Source organism: Ascaphus truei, chromosome 3 (genome assembly GCF_040206685.1).
Source record: "Ascaphus truei isolate aAscTru1 chromosome 3, aAscTru1.hap1, whole genome shotgun sequence".
Lineage (NCBI taxonomy): Eukaryota > Metazoa > Chordata > Amphibia > Anura > Ascaphidae > Ascaphus > Ascaphus truei.
The window spans coordinates 90,771,857-90,792,407 of NC_134485.1; the positions used below are offsets into that span (position 1 = coordinate 90,771,857).

General features: G+C 42.9%; 1 protein-coding gene across 1 annotated transcript in view; it reads right to left on the reverse strand.

Moving 5' to 3' along the window:
- Positions 1-20,551, reverse strand: part of STS (steroid sulfatase) — a 372,501-nt gene that overhangs the window by 161,414 nt on the left and 190,536 nt on the right. The window contains exon 8 of the mRNA XM_075594564.1: positions 5,329-5,450. Coding sequence (XP_075450679.1) covers positions 5,329-5,450 — 122 coding nt within the window. The remainder of the gene's footprint in view (positions 1-5,328; positions 5,451-20,551) is intronic.

Genomic DNA, 20,551 nt, shown 5'->3' on the forward strand with positions numbered 1-20,551 from the left:
CCGGATAAAGGAAATATAAAATAAGGAGAACGTCCTGCATCATAACATAATAACATGACAGAACAGAGTAAAAACAAAGAGCCTAGTCTAAACAAATATGATAACTAAAAGAAAAAACGGGAGTCACCAGCAAGCTATGATACAAGGTTTTAAGTTAAATGGTCGAGATATTAGATCAAGACCAGTTATAAGTTCAAAAAAAGAAAAAAATGGGTATAACAAATATGTATTGAAATATGTAACTTTATACGATAACCTATGTACATGTAAATACATTATTCTACAATGTAATATTTTGAAATGTATCTGTAAACACCCTAATAAAAAGATACAAAAAAAAAGCACTGGTCTCCCATGACACTCGTAAAAATATGGAAGGTAGACCGGAGTGTGTATATATAGATTGAATGGAGTACATTTCTGAGAAGGGTCAGAGGAAATGCTATTCAGTCACTGTGCTGGATAGGAATGGAAGATTAGTCCGGAAGCCTGACCCTAAACCTTATTATTAGAGCAGGAGCTGTACTGCGAAGTGAAAAGGGCGTATCAGAGCAGAATATGTGCTGCACAGGTAGGGTCCCTTCTGGATACAAGTACCCACGTTTACAGTTCATATGTGTACAATGTTATGTATGCCCAGTTATCATGCATTTATTGGTAGTATGTGATAGTGTGCCTAATGCGGGACGTGAGGGATTGCACCAGGGGGAGCCTGTAGCCTAGCACCCCTGGATATGGGTTTCTCGGCCCTGACACATAAATCCTTGTAAGTGCAGGCAGCGTTAGGGTTAAATCCTTCCTTGTGAGACAGCATGAGATTCCCACAGCATACTACTAATTGTATCTGAAAATAGCCATAGCCAGTGCAGGCTAGTGGCCGTTGAAAGCATCATGCCTGGGGGGGGGGGGATATAGGTGTCAGCACTGTGGGGTGATGCCTGTTCCACCCTCAGACCTGCTCAGGTTTGGGGCAGAGTCATTAACCCCTCCCCCAGGTATATAAAAAGTTTCATTCCCAAATTATAGAGAGATTCCAGGATGTAGCCTGCTCCATAGTGAGCGAGGTGGTTCTACCTCACCCCATCAGGGGGTGAGGGGGTGAAGACTAGTCCCAAGGGCTTCAAGCCTTTGGCGGGCCTAGTCAGGGACAAAGCGACCGCAAGATACGAGGGAAGGTATTCATCATAGGGTGTTGTAAAGTATCTCTCTTGCGTGGGAGATGGAAACTGCTGGCCTGCCAATAAAAGGCACAACGTTCCATGTCTCCTGTCTAATTTACTGGAATGAGGTTCCTGTGGTGTCACTCTCAGCCCCTTGCAGATCCATACAGAATGGAGGCACTGCACGCATTGATATTCCCTTTCCTTTCCCCGTACCAATGCGGAAACTCAGGCTTCCTGACAGACAACAGGTGAGCCCATACAGCACCAAGGTACAACCGTAACAGCCAGATCTCCCTTGAGGGGGGAGGGGAGGAGAGAGGTATTACACGAACAAAGCACCTTTCAAAAGCCCACCTCTGCTCCACTGTACCAAGCCTAAGTCTTGTAATCTGACCAGGCAGTCCCCTTATATAGACCTCTGTGTACTATGCCTAACAGGGAACAAGGACCAGCGGCCAATCAGAGTACGGATCATAGTGCAACAGCCAGTCCCAAGCTGGAGGCTCAGCTTGTTGCACCCATCAGAGTAGGGGATGTACCGAGGGGCTCATGTAGCTGGTGAGTGGGAAATTCGAACTGGCCAATGTACCTACGAGCAACGACTTCCCCTTGCCATCCCCATTTCTCCCGCTTGGTAGGCTCCACAGTGTCTGAGAAAACAGAGTCTCCCCTGTGGGGAGCCTTGTCTCTGTACGTGGTCCTCCGCCCTTCCCAGCTCAACTAGATGGCCCGACACCTCGCTGCTCCCATCTTCCCCTGTGATCCACTATCTCCATGCATGCATCCCAGCTAATCAAATTACGGGGCTGCCTCCATAGAAATTATTTGTGCCTTTTGACAGAATAAATCTGTTCATCAAATTCGAAGTGGCCTTGATTTTCCATTCATACTTATCCATAGAAATGAAAACACATTTAAAACACATTTCTTTTCTAGAACTTGGGCTCAGGAACTTGGGTGGTAAAATTTGTCCTAGCAGCCAAGTTTTTAAACCAAGTTCCAAGAACTTGCTGGCTGGGCAATATTAATAGGGAATCATAACTTTATGAAAATGCATATGTGTACCCGCAAATCAGGTGTGATTTGCGGGTAAAATTATGGGACAACCAGTAATTTGTCGCAAAACATTTAAAAAAATATTTGAACCCTTTTTGCCCCCGGTATCCACTATTAGGGTCTCGTTCCAGAATTCCCAGTTTTCTAGCTATAATGCATAAGAGGTCAAAATACACACATTGTCCCCGGCTTATAGGTGCTGATATGCTGCCGGGGAATCACGGTTTTAGGGGTAGCTAGCCGGGCTTCACATTATTATGAAGGCTGGCTAACCCCTACCGTCACAAAATGTAAGTGATTTTATTGCACTGTATGGTCTATTTCAGTGGGCAAAAGTGCTTTTTGCCATCTTTGACTATTGGCACTATTGCCCATTCATGTGTGGTTGTGTTGGTGGTAGAGAGGGTGGTGAAAGGGTTAGTTGCCCGAGGGTGAGTGTTTGGGACTCACAGGAGGGGATAAGCCCTTCATTAACCGGTTGTAACTGCTTAATTAAGGGATTGGTTAATCCCTCCTGGGAGGCCTAAACACCTACCCTGGGGCAACTATGAAGGTGGAATTTGTCTGGGGTGGGTGTTTAGGTCTCCCGGGTGGGTAGCAGGAGGAGTTTACCCTTTAATTAGGGGTAAAGCCCTTCCAGGGTTAGCCCTCCTGGCAAACCTTCCTGGGAGGCTTAACCACCCACCCTGGGACAAGAACAAGCTTCACCCACCCCATTTACCACCAACAAACTGGGCACTGCTATTTAACCACTGCGTCACTGTCGTTTGTGACGCGAGAGCCAGGAAGAAGCATAAACAGAACTGGGACCGGCTGAGAAACCAGGGAATCTTCATATATTTACATGCACATTGCCGTTGTGCATAAGGTGAGTGCCCACTTGTTACCTGTTATTGATTCAACATTACAAGTATAGACATACTACACTTTTGTGAGTCTCCCTTTATTGAGGAACACTGGAGACACTGGCTTAATTTCTGGCTACCCACGACATTGCATTACACCGTGCTACAGTCAGAGAGAGACTTGGTCTCTGACATGCCATCTATCTAGAGAAAATTTGTGAGTGTAATAGTTACCCTGCATATAACACTTTTAAAATTCACCTATATTGGCTTAACTATTGTGCATTTGTGTTTGTTTTTACATATTCTTCACGTGAACATCTGCGCTCCCCTTATTTTGAAAGAAATATGCATCAATTTGGACCAAGGTAATGAAGATTGGCTGTAAATGTATTTTTATTACATAGGATTGGAGAAAAGGTGTCCCTGGAACGGAAATGAATGTGGGTAAACGTCAGAGTCCCTAAATTCAATCCTATGTAGTAGCCATACATTTTTCTGCTTTTTATGCACATTGCGAATCCAATCTCACCACCTTTCAGGTTGCGAGATCTGAATATATGGGTTTAAGCCGCGATGTGATCATCGAAGCTACCTGGCATTTTTTGAGCTACCGGACGATTTGCCAGAGTGATAACGATCGCTAAAACGCCATTTCCAAAGGATCTTGCCATGTTATCGAAACTTTTTGAATAGTTACACATGCAATATCGCTTGCAAAATGCACTTACCAGTCGATAAGTACTTATAAAAATTTACTGAATAGGCCCCTATATCTCTTATCGCCACAATAATGGAGCACATTGTACCTCTATGATTTGTAATGTATCAATTTAACATGTCATTATTTTTCCCCGTTCATGTGTCAAAAATGCTGGAAACCTTTCTGATAACAGTTGTGTGCTGAATGTAAGAAATTTGGATGACATTTCTTACATTCTAATAGAATAGAGATGGGCCAACTTATTGAAGTTCGGGCTTCAAACATTCATGCGGACTTCAGCAAGCTTTGCAAACCTGCTAAAGTTCATGTGTGCGTTTTTTGGTTACAAATTCATACAAAAGCATATAAATCCGCCTACAGTATCAATTTTGCATACTTTCAATAACAACTAAAAAGTTATTGTTTTTTTTTTTCGCTTTGCAAACATTTTTGTTTTGTTTTGTGCATAAAAATAAAAGTTTGCAAAAACAATTTTTAAAAAAAAAATCAGGCTCTTCTGAACGTAGACATGTTCAAAGTTTAACCTTATAAAGACTTTGCTGATTTCACAGAGAACTTCAGGGAAAAGTTTGCCTATCTCTTAAGCTTCGTCCCCGGTGTTGGCGCTGCACGCGCGCCTGCCAGGCTGGCGGTGCATGCAGCTCTATTCCCTGGTCTGTGTAGATCTACAGGGGGGGAGCGCATGACTGGGGCGCAGCAGGGTGCAGCCATGACGTCACCCGGCAGGTTCGCCCATTGGCTGAACTGCCGTGTGGGCGTGACCAGTGCTCCGTAGATCTGAAGACAGCTTTTCTGTCTTCAGAAAAATCTTGACGCGCGATGTGGCGGCCAGGCCTGGTAGGGGGCCGGTCCCATTGAGGGGTGGCTGTTGTCCCTGCAGCGCACACCATAGTGGGCGCTGCAGCAAGCCACAGGGAGCTAGCCGTAGCCAGAAAAGATAATTAGGTCTCTACTCTGTTTTGTCCACTTGGCTTCTCCTTCATCAGGAAGATTTAATCTCCAGCGCATTTGAATGTTGTTTACATTTTCCAGAGAAAAACATCTTCAAAGCATATTGTATATAGACCTTAAGGAAGAGATGCTTACCGCTGAGGAAATTGCAATGATAAAGAGCCACTATACATGTAGATTGCATGTTGACTCTGTCGGGACACTAATACATGGAAATCTGTACCAATCAGTTTGAGCCTACATAAATAACTATTTATATTAGATGGAAACAAAATGAAAAATACTTTCAATATATACTTTTCAGCTGCAGCATTTACATAATTAAGTTGTATGTGCGATTTTTTACACATTAATGTCAGTTGTGTTTTGAGATTTAAGGCAGCTACTGATTTTTATACGTACTTAGTTAAAATTATTTTCTTTTAAAAATTATGCTTTGTCTTGTTTTTACCATTTTTACCACAGAATGAATGGCAAGTAAAGTAGGGTTAAAAAAATTGTGGACCTTTGAAAATGTCTCTGGGTTCTAAACCATTGATTTCTTTACATTATATAAATATGGAAAATTTGAACAGAGAAGTTGACTTACTGTTTTTCTGATTCCAGCGTACAGCATTTAAATATGCATTACAGTAATGGAAGAGAAATTCATGTTCAGACGTGACACTTTTTCCTTGAACCAAAGGCATCAGATCATGTCCATCAATAATTCTGCATATAGGAAACCAGAATAGAATTAGTAGGAAGTACTGTATATAAATACATTTTACATATAACTGCCTGTACAATTCAATAGATACCACATGGCACTGACAAAAAAAACCAAGCATTTAGATTTATTTAAAACTGCAGTTTCAGCAATATCCTACATGAGTGTTTTTTTTTAAAAATAAATCAGTTCTGTACTATGAGAAAATACTTGTAGCATTAAAAAAACAATATTAAAGAGATTTTTAATATATTCTAATGTAACAAGCATTTTTGTTCCCATAGCAACCATTTACCAAGTCTCATCCATTTCCCCTTCTGAAACAGCATCACCTTTTTTGTACCTTGCCCTCTCTCTAGCAGTGAACCAATTTAATCAGTGCCTGTCTGGTCACAGGATCTTCCTCACAGAACTTTGGCTGTCAGTGCAGCAGAAGAGGACCCAAGATGCATTTAGTGAACCCCGAGCCAATCGATCACATGGTAACGGATCGATCGGCCACTTAGCTAATCACTTGTCAGTGTGTAGATGTATTGATGCACATATTGAATAATAAAAAAACAACATTTTCAAACGACATCTTGAACTGCTGCTTTAAGATCTACAAATACTAGTAAGTGACTACAAATGTCCCACACAAATGTTCCATGAAATGATGTCCTTTTGTTACATACTGTACACTATATATACACATGTTTTGACTTTCAGTTCTATAGTGTTGTTTTACTCCCATTTATTTACTTCATAGGTTCTAGAATAATAAAAGTTGCCATAATCAAATAAATCAATGTACCTCTGTAAATAAGAGTACTATAATGCATATCAATTTTTTGCATTTACGCCAAGAGAGTTCTTTAATAAACATTTTACCTTTGACACAGATCACTAGCTAGGGAGGTTTAGACTACCTATGATCAAGTACTTAGATAAAGGAAGGACATGGCAAATATGGTGAGTTTTTAAAGAGCTTTGCTAAATTCCTCCATAACTAAGGTCATTGCCCAAATTACAAATTTACACGTGATATAAAAGGTGTAGAATCCAGTGCTTTTCTTAGTCTGAACTTAAACCTACAGTAAATTGCCTTAAAGTTCCCTTCTACTACTAATGAGGAATACACTAAATGCATGTAGTTTCTTCTATATTATTGTTTCATCGAAATCAATGGAGGATACATTTTATACCAAAGTGTTGGGCCAATATACAAAATTGCAATGTAAAGTTGAAACCATTTTACGGCACACAACACATGACACATTCACACAACTTTGCTTGCCAATGCAATTGAAACTTTGGAACTTAGGAAGTGTCAAGCAGGAGTGAATAAATGAGAATTGTCAGGAGTTATGGAGTACTTTATACTGAGTGCATCCCTACTACTACTTATCTCCTGAGCAAATAACACCACTTTTAGGCCTAACAAAGAAGGCACAGTTAGGAAAAACTAGGCAAAGTTAAAAACCGGGGTCAGAGACCTTGGGGAGATTGACCCAGGAGATCACGGAGAAGACGACAGAAATAGTCAACCTCTCCAGTAAAACCCTCAGTCCTGCACACACTAGTATCCTGGCAAAAGACTTATCCTTTTCACCCACTAACCATCTAGATATCTTTGGATGTATTAAAGATATACACTTATTTACTTGCAAGCTATTACTACACAAATTCTTTACTAGACGTAATAGACATCAATATCGCAACACACCATTAGAGAATTTTGATGTAGCAGATTTTTCCTGTCTGAGGGCCATGAACAGCCTTTTGGAAGAAAGTGATAGAGAACATGGAAAAGGACCATTCTCTGATTTGAGAAATCAGTCCAAATTCACTCCACCTATAGAGACAAGTACCAACGTGGATGTTTTCTCAAAATTGGTCACAGCAGACATTGAGAAACTGTCCCAGTACACGGGACCTAGCAACTTCACAAACTTAGAACGCATAGCCCTTAACGATTTGCAGAGTGATACATCTATCGTTATCAAGCCCTCAGACAAAGGGGGTAACATCGTAATCCTTGATAAAAGGGCATACTAACTTGAATGTATCCGCCTTCTAAGTGATGCAACATGCTACACTATCTTACCCCATGATCCAACACTCATCTTCTCCACAGAGCTCAAAAACATTTTATCAGAAGGACTAGCCAATGATGTCATCTCTAAACAGGAACACGATTTCCTATTTATCGCCAATCCCCAACTAGCAACATTCTACCATTTACCCAAGCTACACAAAGGTAGATCCCCCCCTCCGGGAAGACCCATTGTCTCGGGAATTGGTAATTTAACATCACACGCCAGTCAGTACCTGGATATGATATTGCGCCCTTTTGTCCATTCGCTCCCGTCCTTTCTTAAGGACACGAAGGACGTGCTACTAAGATTGGAGGGAATTACATTAGAATCAGACACTACTGGTGGGACTTGATGTGGAGGGACTGTATACCAGTATTCCACATCAATGTGATATACAGTCAGTTTCACATTTCCTGCGATCCCGAGGCAGGAATTTTGCCTTACACAATGAATTCACCTTGAGGTTACTACAATTTGTACTTACTAAGAACTTTTTCTTGTTTGACCACAAAATATACCACCAGATCCAGGGCACCGCAATGGGGACCACATATGCCCCCACCTATGCCAATTTATATCTAGGCTGGTGGGAAGAAACTATGGTCTTCAGCGAGGCTCTGGATGCATATACGGGTCACATAGTTCTGTGGGCCCGCTATATAGACGGAGTTGTGGAGTGGTACAGAAAAAGTTCTAGGTGAATTCATAAAGGTCCTCAATACTAACAACCACAACTTGAAACTTACTTATGAAGCAGATAGTCATAAAATAAACTTTCTAGACTTAACCATAAGTAAGAATCATGATGGGACCTTAAAAACAACAATTTTTAGGAAGGCGACTTCCACAAATAGCCTCCTGGTAGCTGACAGCCACCATCCCAGATACATGATAAACAGCATCCCCACTGGACAATTCCAAAGATTGCGGCAGAATTGTTCCAATATAGAGGAGTTTGATCATCAGGCTGCAGATATGACCACACGTTTTCGGCAGAGGGGATACAGCAAAGGGGTCATTAAAAAAGCCTACAAAAGGGCTATTAAAACACCAAGAGATCAATTGCTAGTGACGGGTCAGAGAACCAATCATGACACTGACAAACACGTCATCAGGTACATCGGTACATACAATAACCAATGGAAGAATATTAGGAATATCTTCTCCAAACATTGGCATGTCCTGATGGAGGATGGTGACCTTAAACAGGTACTTAAGGAAAGTCCGACAATGACTTGTAGAAGAGCCCGTAATCTCCAGGACACTTTAGTACATAGCCACTATCGTGGCGAACAACCAAGAACTTGGCTAGGAGACACAAAGCCCATTGGCTCCTTCCCTTGTGGTAGATGCAAGGCGTGTCCTTATATGCCCAGGACTAAGACCTTTTTGGGCCCAAAATCCAAAACCTACCACATCAGGGAATACATAAATTGCCTCACCACGGGGGTGATTTATCTTATCTCATGTAAATGTGGAAAGAGATACGTGGGGAAAACACACAGACAACTGAAAACACGGATCCTCGAACACATAGGGTCCATCAGAAATAGTAAAGATCTGCCTGTGGCAAAACATGTTAACATAGCCCATGATGGTGATTTGAACGCTTTAACCTTTTGTGGTATTGAACATGTAAGCCGGGGACCAAGGAAAGGTGACTGGGATCGCCATCTTATGCAAACTGATTGCAGGTGGATTTACACACTTAAAACACTGTACCCAGATGGTCTCAATGAGGGCTTCATTTACACTCCGTTCTTATGAACCCCTCTTGTAACTTAGCTTGTCATGGGATCCAGGGATTTATTTTTAATCGAGTCATATACTCTTTGGAACCATATTGACTTTTAGAGGTGGCTCCATGTAAGGGTTTACACTCCTACACTTTAACACCTAATATATCTATGAGACCTATTAGATCCACCTAGATATGTCACGCTATACTGTTTACAACGAGGCTCAATACACATTTTGGTACATGGGAATAAAGGATACGGTTTACACTTGTATATGTATGAGTCATATACTCTTTCGGAACCATATTGACTTTTAGAGGTGGTTCCTTATAGGGGCTCACACTCCCACACCCCATATATACACACACAGTTCCTTATGCCATATACCATTATTGAGCTCATATCAATACTGACACACAACTAACAGCCACGGTTTTTATTATGTTTAATGTACAGTAGAGGCAACTCTTATTCTAACAAAAACCAGTGGCAATTCCCTAAAAGACCCAGGTACACCCAGGTACATTCTGAATACATGCCTTAAACTTTCCTTAAACTAGCCCCAGCATTTCTGCATTGATTAATGGCCTATCAGATTAACAGCGGGGGTCCCTGGCAGTCCCATTCAAACTGAATTGGACTGCCAGGGATCCCTGCTGTGTTAATCCTATGGGTCGTTAGTCAATGCAGAAATGCCTTAAACGTGCCTCAAACTAGCCAAGAACATACCCAGCACATACCCAGCACATACCCAGAATGTAACCCGGCTAGTTTACAGCAAATGTTAGAATAAACGTTGCCTCTACTGTATACCATCATGTTTTTGGCTATTTTGGGGTCCGTGCCATACACCAGGACAGGACTCATATCAACACTGACACAACAACAATCAGCAATGGTGTTTTAGTATGTTTATTCTATGCAATTATGTAATGTATAACTGGGGGTCTGAGGTAAATATAGGTCCTCCCCACAACATTCTTTAATAAATAACTCTTGCAGCAACCTGCAGGACTCTGAAAGCGCAGCATTACATTGTAGCCGGTTTAAAACCTCTATGTGAGGAATTTGTTACTAAGCATCCATAACAGGATGCCAACAAGGAGTTAACTATCAGGGGACTACCCACTTCCTGTTACAAAACGGGTATTTAAGGAACTAATGAAGTGAGTCTCCTTACCAGCCCTGACGAAGCATAGGTTCCTATGCAAAATGGCCCGTCGGTTTTAGATGACGTCATTCATTTGACGTAGGTGGGGGCGACCAGGATGAGGCCAGGAGAGTTTGCTGTACCGAGTCTATCATCAGCCACGCGGCGGAACGGGTTGTATTAGCCTTGTCTTTTGACTTACACACCTTTCATGCCTGTTATATAGCCTTGTGTGACGTGATACAGCACTACATAGCATTTTTGCGGGAGGCTGTTCATGCGCACGGTTTCTCACTACAGGGGACTGTGTATTTATATGTGCCTGATCTACAACAGTATTTAGGCTGGAGTACACTGCACTCTTGCGGGAGGCTATTTATACCTACGGTTCCCTATTGTAGGGGTTCAATTGTGTATTTATATGCGCCCGATTTATTACAGTGGCAATTTTGGAGTACAGATGTGTGGACATCCACCAGGTGTCTCTCTGATGTCAGCCTGGGACACTAGCAGCTAAGATATACATCATTAGTGTTAGATTCACTCACATGTACTTTACCTGATTGCTAGCTGCTATAAGTGTACATTCTCTGCTCTTTCTGGCCATTCAAGTCTCATATCAGCTAGTACCCCCAGTGTCATATATACTGGGAATACATATATACCTTCAGTATACCTGATATATGGGACCTTGCTCTGCCCTGGTCACCTACCCACCTTATGTTTTAACGCACTTCTCTCTACCCTTTTACCCCACACCCCCTGATGTTCCTTTCCCTTGTATATAAATAAACCTTTTTTGTTTTGCGTTGCGTAGCCCGGGACATATTGTGTGGTCCCTCCTACCCTTCTCTCGTGAGTGCAGCCCTGGGTTTCTTGCTCCACTGGGGGCTTAAACCCCCCCTTTGGATTTATGTATCCATATTAGTTTTTACCCTATGCACCATGAGCTATAATATACCATATATTGAATAGTCGGAGAGCGATAAGCATTTGTGTGTTTGTAAAGTTAAAAACAGTACAATTTACATATTTATTTCAAGCACCTGAGGAATCTTCGGAACTTAAAAAAAGGTCACTGTCACAGCAAAGAGCAGTTCAATGGTTAAGCCCTTGACTAATTACAATGAAGCCTCTTCTGAAGTTGGACAATGTCAGGACATGAGTCATTTCCTGCAAAAGGGACATCTGTGAAAATCATCACACTGTAACGTTTAAAATATTTGAAATAAATAGGAGAAAATTAATCTGAAACTTTTTTTTGCCTTTCTAGGGAGTTTATTTTTGAAGTAGAAATATGCAAAAAAAAAAAGAAAAAAAAACAGAAAATCAAATTTAATTTTTGATACTTTAGGTTAGGTTTTATATAAACTAGATGTTTTAGAAGATTATTTGATTACATTTATTAATAAATAATGTTTCAAATAAGCATATCATTATCAAAAAGTATCAATTCAATGTTCCATATATATATATATATATAAATATATATATATATAAATATATATATATATATATATATATATATATATAAAAATATATATATATATATATATATATATATATTGTGACATAGTCCAAAGATGTTAGGCAGCTTTCTGCCCCATTTTAGGTCAGAAAGTGCAGGAATAGTTAAAAATGATCCGTTCCACAGCTTCCCATTAACTCAGGCAGCTGGATGGAAAATCCAGACCACAGATTACAATGGCTCTAGTTCTCCCTCACCTGCTCTTCTAATCACATGCACAGGTATTTAGAGCAGAGAGGTTTGCATTTCACTCTCTCTCCTTAGAGCCTGGAGGCTGGGGGTATCGCTGCTCCCCTGCATCCAGTGTCGGAGTTGACGGCCCCTCCAAGTATCACAGTACCAGAGGATTTGCCTGGACACCACGAACAGATAAGACAAAACAAATGGTTATTGCTGTTGCTAAAAGACTGTGCTGTATCTTGTGACCCTAAATGAAAGAGCATTGTTTTAAGCTGGGGAACCAGTTTAGTTGGCCAGCAGCTGTTAGAGAGACTAATTCTGATGTGTAGTTAGATCCCTGAAAGGGATAGGATTTTGCTTATATGATTTTGGTTTTATTTCTTGAAATAACAGTGTGGGAAATATTGTAACACTGAAATGTGTGAACTGCTGAATGAAAGTATCTGAGTACCTCTAACCTTCACATGTTAAAGCTGCAGTACCTTACTTGGATGAAAATAAAGCAGGCAGAAGCAGCATAATACTTTGCATGATCCTGTTTGTTGTATAATTAACCCTAGAAGACTGTGTCGGGAAGAACCCAGACAGACGTCAGCACTACAAAAGAGGGGCGTTTGTCACATATGGTGGAGAATGCGGGCAGACACTAAAGTCTGTGGGTTTGCAAATAAATGCGGGGGTTTAAAATGGCCGCCCAGCTGAAGTAAAATACAGATGCTATGAGTGAAGTCTGTTCCACTGTGTATATCAGTTGTGCTTCTAGCATACACAGAGAATGTGCGAAGTGTGGATGCAATAGCACCCTGAACCCAAACAGAAAACCAAAATGTTTTGCTGAAAAGGAAAAAAAAAAAATTGCATCTAGCAAGTGCTGTTTGTAAAGCTAATGCCTTTTGCTGAAGTGAGTGAATTTGCAGCTAGCAAGTGCTGTATGTAAGTTGCTGAAGTGAGTGAAATTGCAGCTAGCAATTGTCCCTACCGGGTTTCTAAAATGGCCGACTTGAAATGTTTGTTTTGTAATGTACATAATCATGCAAAACAGTGTCCCTTCAGGCCATACGATGATGATGATGACGATTCGTGTGTGGCCCCTGGAGGAGAGCCATACCTACAGGTGAATTTGGTGTGCTGGACCTGTCGTGAAGTGGGTCACATGGAAGATGTGTGCCCCAAAATTTTCAAAGACAAACAGCTGCAAAAGCAAGCAACGCCCTGTGAGTGCAAGCAAGATGTGGAAGCTGATACCAGTGAGTGTGTGCCCAGTACCACTGATATCTCTGGAGCTAATAAAGCAAAGAGAAAGAAGAAGAAAAAGAAAACTGTTCCTCAAGTCACAGGGGAAGTGACCGAGCCACTTGAACCTGCGCTGTCAGGACATGCGTCAGAAAGGCGCCGAGATGTGCTGCAGACCGGAGGGACCGGCAGAATTGTCACGGGAACAGTGGCAAAGGAAAAGGAGGAGCAGAGGGAAGCTGAATCCTTGAACCAGGATAAAGAGGCTTTGGTTTCTGCACTCCAAGCTGCCCGCCAAGATTATGAAGTCCTGTGGCAGGATTTGGGGAAGGAGCGAGAATGTTATAAGAAGGTGCAAGAAGCGAATGCAGAGTTACAGAGGTGTATACTCCCAGCTTTACAAGAGCACGAGGCTTTGAAGAAAACAGAGTCTCTCTTACGGAGTGAGCTGGAAGAGGTGACGACTAGTCTGGAAAAGGCCAACACCGTAATTACTATCCTAAAACAGAAATACGGGAAAGCTCTACAAGAGATTCACGCACTCAGCACAGAGGTGCAAAACTCACGCCTGGAGGGCCACGGTCTGAACACAGAGCTGGGAATGTTGAAGCAAACCCATGAGATTGCCCTAAGTGAGTTAGAGACTGTAAAGCAAGAAAATGAGAGTCTGAAATTGGAAAATTCAGATTTGACTGTCCAAGCAGAAAAAGTAAAGAAACAGTTGACTCAGGAAAAATTAGAAGTGCAGGAAGCACTACAGAATGCATTGATGCACACTCAGAGCCAGCACCAGGACGAAATGGACGCTCTGAGAACAGAATTGCGACATGTATGCACAAAACAGAATTCTCTCGTGGAGGAACTTAACGTTTTGAAAAAGGAGAAAAGCATTAAAATAATTCAGAAACACTGGAAAGCTCTTATCCAAGGAAGAAGGGAAAGAGAAAATTATCGGCGTAAACGCGCCGCAACTATCATCCTACAGGCTGCCTACAGAGGGATGAAAATTCGTCAGTTTAATCGCCGGAATAAAGCAGCTTGTGTTCTTCAATCATTCTACCGTGCCCGCATGGTACGAAACAGGTTCCTCATTATGAAAGGAGCAACTATAAAAATCCAGTCTCTGACTAGGATGACACAGAACAGGATTCGCTATAAAACCCTGAGAAAGGCGTCACTGGTTATCCAGCGGTACTTTCGCCTGAATAAATGTAGGCCTCAGGAAAGAGAGGCCCAAGACTACATGCCTGCCGGCTGCAAAGGTAAAATGCCACAGGGTACAGCCAGAGTTAGTGAGAGCCCCATCAAGGTAATCAGTGCTTCATCTTCTAAGTACCATATAATTGCCCCAGAGGGGAAATCCCAAATCTCTGAGAGTGATGGTCGTGAGAAAATACATGGCAGTAAGAAGTACCATAAAGGTTCAAAGGTTGCAAAGCAAAAGCGACGAAGGTCAACGCTGGCCTTGAATTTTTCCGGATCTCGCCACCCTGGGCCACAATATAAAGACAAAGACTATCCGGCCCCAGAGTTGCGTCAGAAGCTAAAGAAACAGTCCAGTCATTTGCAGGTTGCAGCAGCCTATGAAATAAAGTCAGGAAATGTAATGGACTGGAAGTCAAAGAAAAAAAAAAATGTGTTTGGGGAATTGACCGATATTTTTTGTTATTACACGTGTGGACTATGTCACGGACACTTAACTATGCAAATAAGCTATTGTAGTTAAGGTATATTAGGCCTCTAGAATAAGCATTTTGTCAATATTACAATGTTATATTGGTTCTCTGTGTTGAAAATGTAGCTAAACTACAAATTAATATACAGGGTTGATGGCCCTTTTTGTTGGTAAATATATGAGGTTCATAGAGTAGAAAACCCAGGGAGGTAATAGAAATTGTCTGGTTTTGTGAATATATTTAGCATATCCTGGGTTGTAAGAATGTGTGCTAGACATTTATTTTTCAAAATAGTTCCCTAATATAGAGCAACAAAATATGTTTGCCAAGTATAGTCTCTTATGACAAAAACTATTGTCCATAATTGCCGTGGAGAAAAAAAAAAAAAAAGTTAATATTCATGTTGTGAATGTTTAATATTGTACTGGGGAATTAACTTAAGTATTTCAGGTAGGACGCTCACCCCAGTGAGGTCCATGGCCGCTCACCCCAGTAGGTGTGAGCTGGGGAGGGGGATATGTGACATAGTCCAAAGATGTTAGGCAGCTTTCTGCCCCATTTTAGAGCAGAAAGTGCAGGAATAGTTACAAATGATCCGTTCCACAGCTTCCCATTAACTCAGGCAGCTGGATGGAAAATCCAGACCACAGATTACAATGGCTCTAGTTCTCCCTCACCTGCTCTTCTAATCACATGCACAGGTATTTAGAGCAGAGAGGTTTGCATTTCACTCTCTCTCCTTAGAGCCTGGAGGCTGGGGGTATCGCTGCTCCCCTGCATCCAGTGTCGGGGTTGACGGCCCCTCCAAGTATCACAGTACCAGAGGATTTGCCTGGACACCACGAACAGATAAGACAAAACAAATGGTTATTGCTGTTGCTAAAAGACTGTGCTGTATCTTGTGACCCTAAATGAAAGAGCATTGTTTTAAGCTGGGGAACCAGTTTAGTTGGCCAGCAGCTGTTAGAGAGACTAATTCTGATGTGTAGTTAGATCCCTGAAAGGGATAGGATTTTGCTTATATGATTTTGGTTTTATTTCTTGAAATAACAGTGTGGGAAATATTGTAACACTGAAATGTGTGAACTGCTGAATGAAAGTATCTGAGTACCTCTAACCTTCACATGTTAAAGCTGCAGTACCTTACTTGGATGAAAATAAAGCAGGCAGAAGCAGCATAATACTTTGCATGATCCTGTTTGTTGTATAATTAACCCTAGAAGACTGTGTCGGGAAGAACCCAGACAGACGTCAGCACTACAAAAGAGGGGCGTTTGTCACAATATATATATATATATATATATATATATATATATATTAGCAACAACGATATTCCAATAAAATCTGTCTATTCTGGCATACAGTCGAGAAAGTTTTTTTTTATTTATAATTATCACTAATATCATAGGGTGTCTTCAATTAAGACCTTGTCCGTTATCAGAAAATGCTTTGTTAAACAGATTAGGGAGAAGGAGTGGCTCAGTGAGTAAAGACACTGACTGACACTGAGATTCTTGCAGGGGAGCCTGGTTCAATTCCTGGCGTCAGCTCCTTGTGACCTTGGGCAAGTCACTTTATCTCAGGCACAAAAAAAAACATAGATTGTAAGCTCCACGGGGCAGGGACCTGTGCCTGCAAAATGTCTCTGTAAACCACTGCGTACAACTAGCAGCGCTATATAAGAACATGCTATTATTATTTATTAATGGTAAATATCTGTTGTACTATCTAGGTTGTACTTTTAATTATTTATTTATACTGTAGTGTTACAATCAGTAGGGAGGAAAGTGGGGACCCAATTGAGCAACCTTTTCAGAAGATAATCACATCAAGGGTCTTAGGTTTCTGGGGAATAAAAACTCTTCTTTAGTGAGCTTCAAAACTGATGTTTTTTCAACATCAGGGGGCTTCTACTGATAAGTACAGGGTGGTTTTACACCTACTGTAGTTTAAGAAATTGTTAAAAAACAATATAAGAAGGGGGAGTGTCCAGGATGTCGACAAGGAAGGTCGTGTGAGAGAGGAGCTCCACAGACCCTCATGAATAACTACAATTAAAAGAGATTTCCCCCCCACTTTTCGACCCCAAAAACGATCACCCTGGTCTGCTCAATGCACAGAAATGGCAAATCGACAGAAAGTGCAACTTACCCAGGGGGTTACAAAGTTTTTCACTCCTCCACAAAAGAATGCCGAAGTGAGTGCTAAAAACCAAGATGGTGCCGGTACAGCGAGCGCATGCGGTGCAAAACAACAGGCCTCGGATCAGGAACGAGAGGCAGACACACAGAACCCTGAAGTGAGCCTCACAAGGGAATACATGCAAGAATTAATGACATCGATGCTGACAAAGCTTCATATATCGATACAGGAGGATTTGAAAGCGGTTGTGACAGAGCTCAGGCAAGATATTACAGGCCTGACGGAGTGAACCTCTGCGCTTGAGGTCAAATTGGAGGAGTCCCTGCAAGTGCAAACGGCTGCAGACGATGAAATCTTCAGGCTGGGCTTGGAAGTCAGCAACGTAAAAGACAGCCTAGAGGATCAAGAAAACTGCGACAGACGCCAAAATATAAGGATCCGTGGCATCCCTGAGTCTATCCTCCCGGGTCAATTAAAGCCCTATCTTATGGACCTGTTTTCCTCACTATGCGATGACCTAGACAAAAAGGATCTCGAAATGGACAGGGCCCACCGTGCTCTCGGTCCGCGGTCAGACGGCCCGAATCATGCAAGGGACGTCATAGTTCGCCTGCACCGGTATACAGTATAACCAAGGAAAGGCTCACGGAGGCCTGCAGAGCAAAGGAGCCTATTAAGTTCCAGGATGATTCCTTGCAGGTCTACAACGACCTTGAAAAAATAACAGTCAATAAGCGAAGGGACCTGAAGCCGCTAACTACACTGCTGAGGGAGAATGAAATAAAGTATAAGTGGGTTTATCTGTTTAAACTCATTGTGCATAAAAACGGAAAGTTTCATGCCATCAAACACCCCTCAGAAATGTCCCAACTAGCCCTTGCTCTAGGCCTGCATCCCCCCCTTGGCATTAGGAAACATCTGAGCCCCACAGATCAGAGACTGATGAACTACCAGTCAGAGCCTCAGAGAGGCTGGCAGGACAAAAGCAACAAAAAAAAAAATAAGGTTAACTTACCTGTAATTCCCTGTTCCTGGTTACCTGTTACTACCCCGTCAAGCTCACCAGGATCAAGTCACGTTGACTGAAGAACCCGTGAGAGCAAAGAAGAAGCCATCCGAGGCAGGCCGCAGCATGGATCAAGACCACGCAGACACCGCCCAAGACAAGCAACAGCTCTGGAGGTGAAAGCGCAGCTATCAGCAAAAGACCCGACCTTCACTCCCTATACGTCAACCGGGAGCTCCTTGCTCGTGATACCAACGGCTAGGGAAAAGTTGGATGTAACCACCAACCCGTCCGAGACCAACCCGAAGCGCCGGAGCAACTGCGTATCGCCCGCAAAAGAAAGTCCAGAGCTAAGCCACGCAGGCAATGGTCGAAAGCGCTGAAGGAGAGGGAGATCTATTTTATTTTTCCCCCTTCCACTGTCTTCATTCCCCCTCCCACTGCCGCGCTTTCCCCTACAGGGTGGTTAAAATGGGCCTGCACCGGAATTACACCCGCGCGGCCCACATTGATTGCGGAGGCTGGCGGCTCTACACCAGAATATGGGGTAGGAAGATCTACAGAATCGTGAGTACTTATAACCTCTCAAACCCGGCTCATAACACCAGCGGGGACCGCCACTTTGTGAGTAACTTATGCCGCAAAGAGAGACGAAACCATGGAAAAACGCTCAAACTGTATAAATTTACACATACTAAATGAATCCGCAAATAGTATACGTTCCTTAAACATGGCGACAGCCGAAAAGTATACTAGACAATTACCAATAACCTATGCGACCTCTGTAAATCCCCCCCCCTGTCCCCTTCCCGCTCCCCCCCCCCCGCTCATATGTTCTAAATAACTGTATAAAAATGTTTTGATCATAAGAGGCAATATTGCTATGCTTTACACTGTATGTAGATGTTGATCCCTGCTATGACTAACAATGCAAGAGATTCCCCTTGATCCCCTTTTCAAGGCTGGCACACAACGGGAGACAGCCATATCAGAACGCAGATATATTATGTAAATAAGATTGGTTGTTCAGTTCCTCATCGCAGTCTAAATGTATAAGATGTAATATACTCCCAGGTTTCCCCACACCCCCCAGCTCCCGAGAGGGTCCCCTTGCGCACCCTCAACTGAGCGGGAGAGAGTGAGGGTCTCAGCGGCAAAGTTCGCTACTCCAAGCTGTCATGCCACAGTGTTAGCTAATAAGTGGAACAGTACTGTTGAAAATAACTATGCTATGTATGTTGCAAGTCACAGTCCTCACGGCAGACAAGAGTATCCCAGGTATCCAGATTGCTATGTAACGGCCACAAAATAACAGGAGGTCTCACCAAGAAGTAAAGTGGTGAATCATAGATCCCAGTGCAGAACTTCCCAAAAGCAACCCCTCCCTCTCCCTTCCCTCCCTCCCTCTCCCTTCCCTCCCTCCCCCTCCCCCTTCCCCCTCCCCCTTCCCGCCTCCACTCCCCCCTCCCTCCTCCCCTCCCCCCTCCCTCCTCCCCTCCCCCCTCCCCTCTCCCCCCTCCCCTCCCGTCCCCCCCTCCCCCCTCCCAAACTACCCCCGTCCCACCTCCTGCCCCCACTGTCAAAACACAAGATATGAGTTAAGTGCAATACGAATAGTAACAGACTATTCTCCCTCTATATGTATATGATGCAAAATGCCCCCAGGTTTTCCCATACCTCTCCCAGCTCTCAAGAGGCTCCCCTTGCGCACCCTCAATAGAACGGAAGAGACTGAGAATTTCAACGACAGAGACTACCACCCAAGCCTGTCATGCCACGGTGTTCAGCTGCCAAGTTATGTATCACTGTTGTAAATAGTTATGTTATGTATGTTGTTACACACAGTTCCCACTGAAGAAAACGTTGTTCCAGATATCCAGATTGACTCCCCCTCCGTCCCCCCTCCACTCCCCCTCTCCCCTCCCCCCTCTCTCTCCCCCTCTCTCCTCCCCCCCCACCACCACCCCCCTCCTGAGTGAATCACATGAAAATCCTTAAATGTGAATACAAAAGCAAGGGGGGGAAATCTTAAGCTGGCTGTATTAGAGGGTCTGGGCCCCAAAGGGCCACTTTGCCTAAAACGCTGGTCACCCATTGGACCAGCTCCATGTTACTAAGGTCTCAGGTATACCTAATTTCTACAGCTCTCTATCTGCTGGTTCTGTCCCAGCAGAACTTTTCTCTGTCTCCTTCCTTCCACCCCCCTCCCCCATCCTCCTCCAAGGTACACTAGATCAAGAATGCACGCAACTCAGGCCTACCACATATGTTTGCTGGGGCAAAAACTAATAACTATATCCTTAAGGCACGACCTTCCAGGTGGGAAAGGAAAGGTCACATGGTTCACTTTAACACAAAAACCCAATGGCTA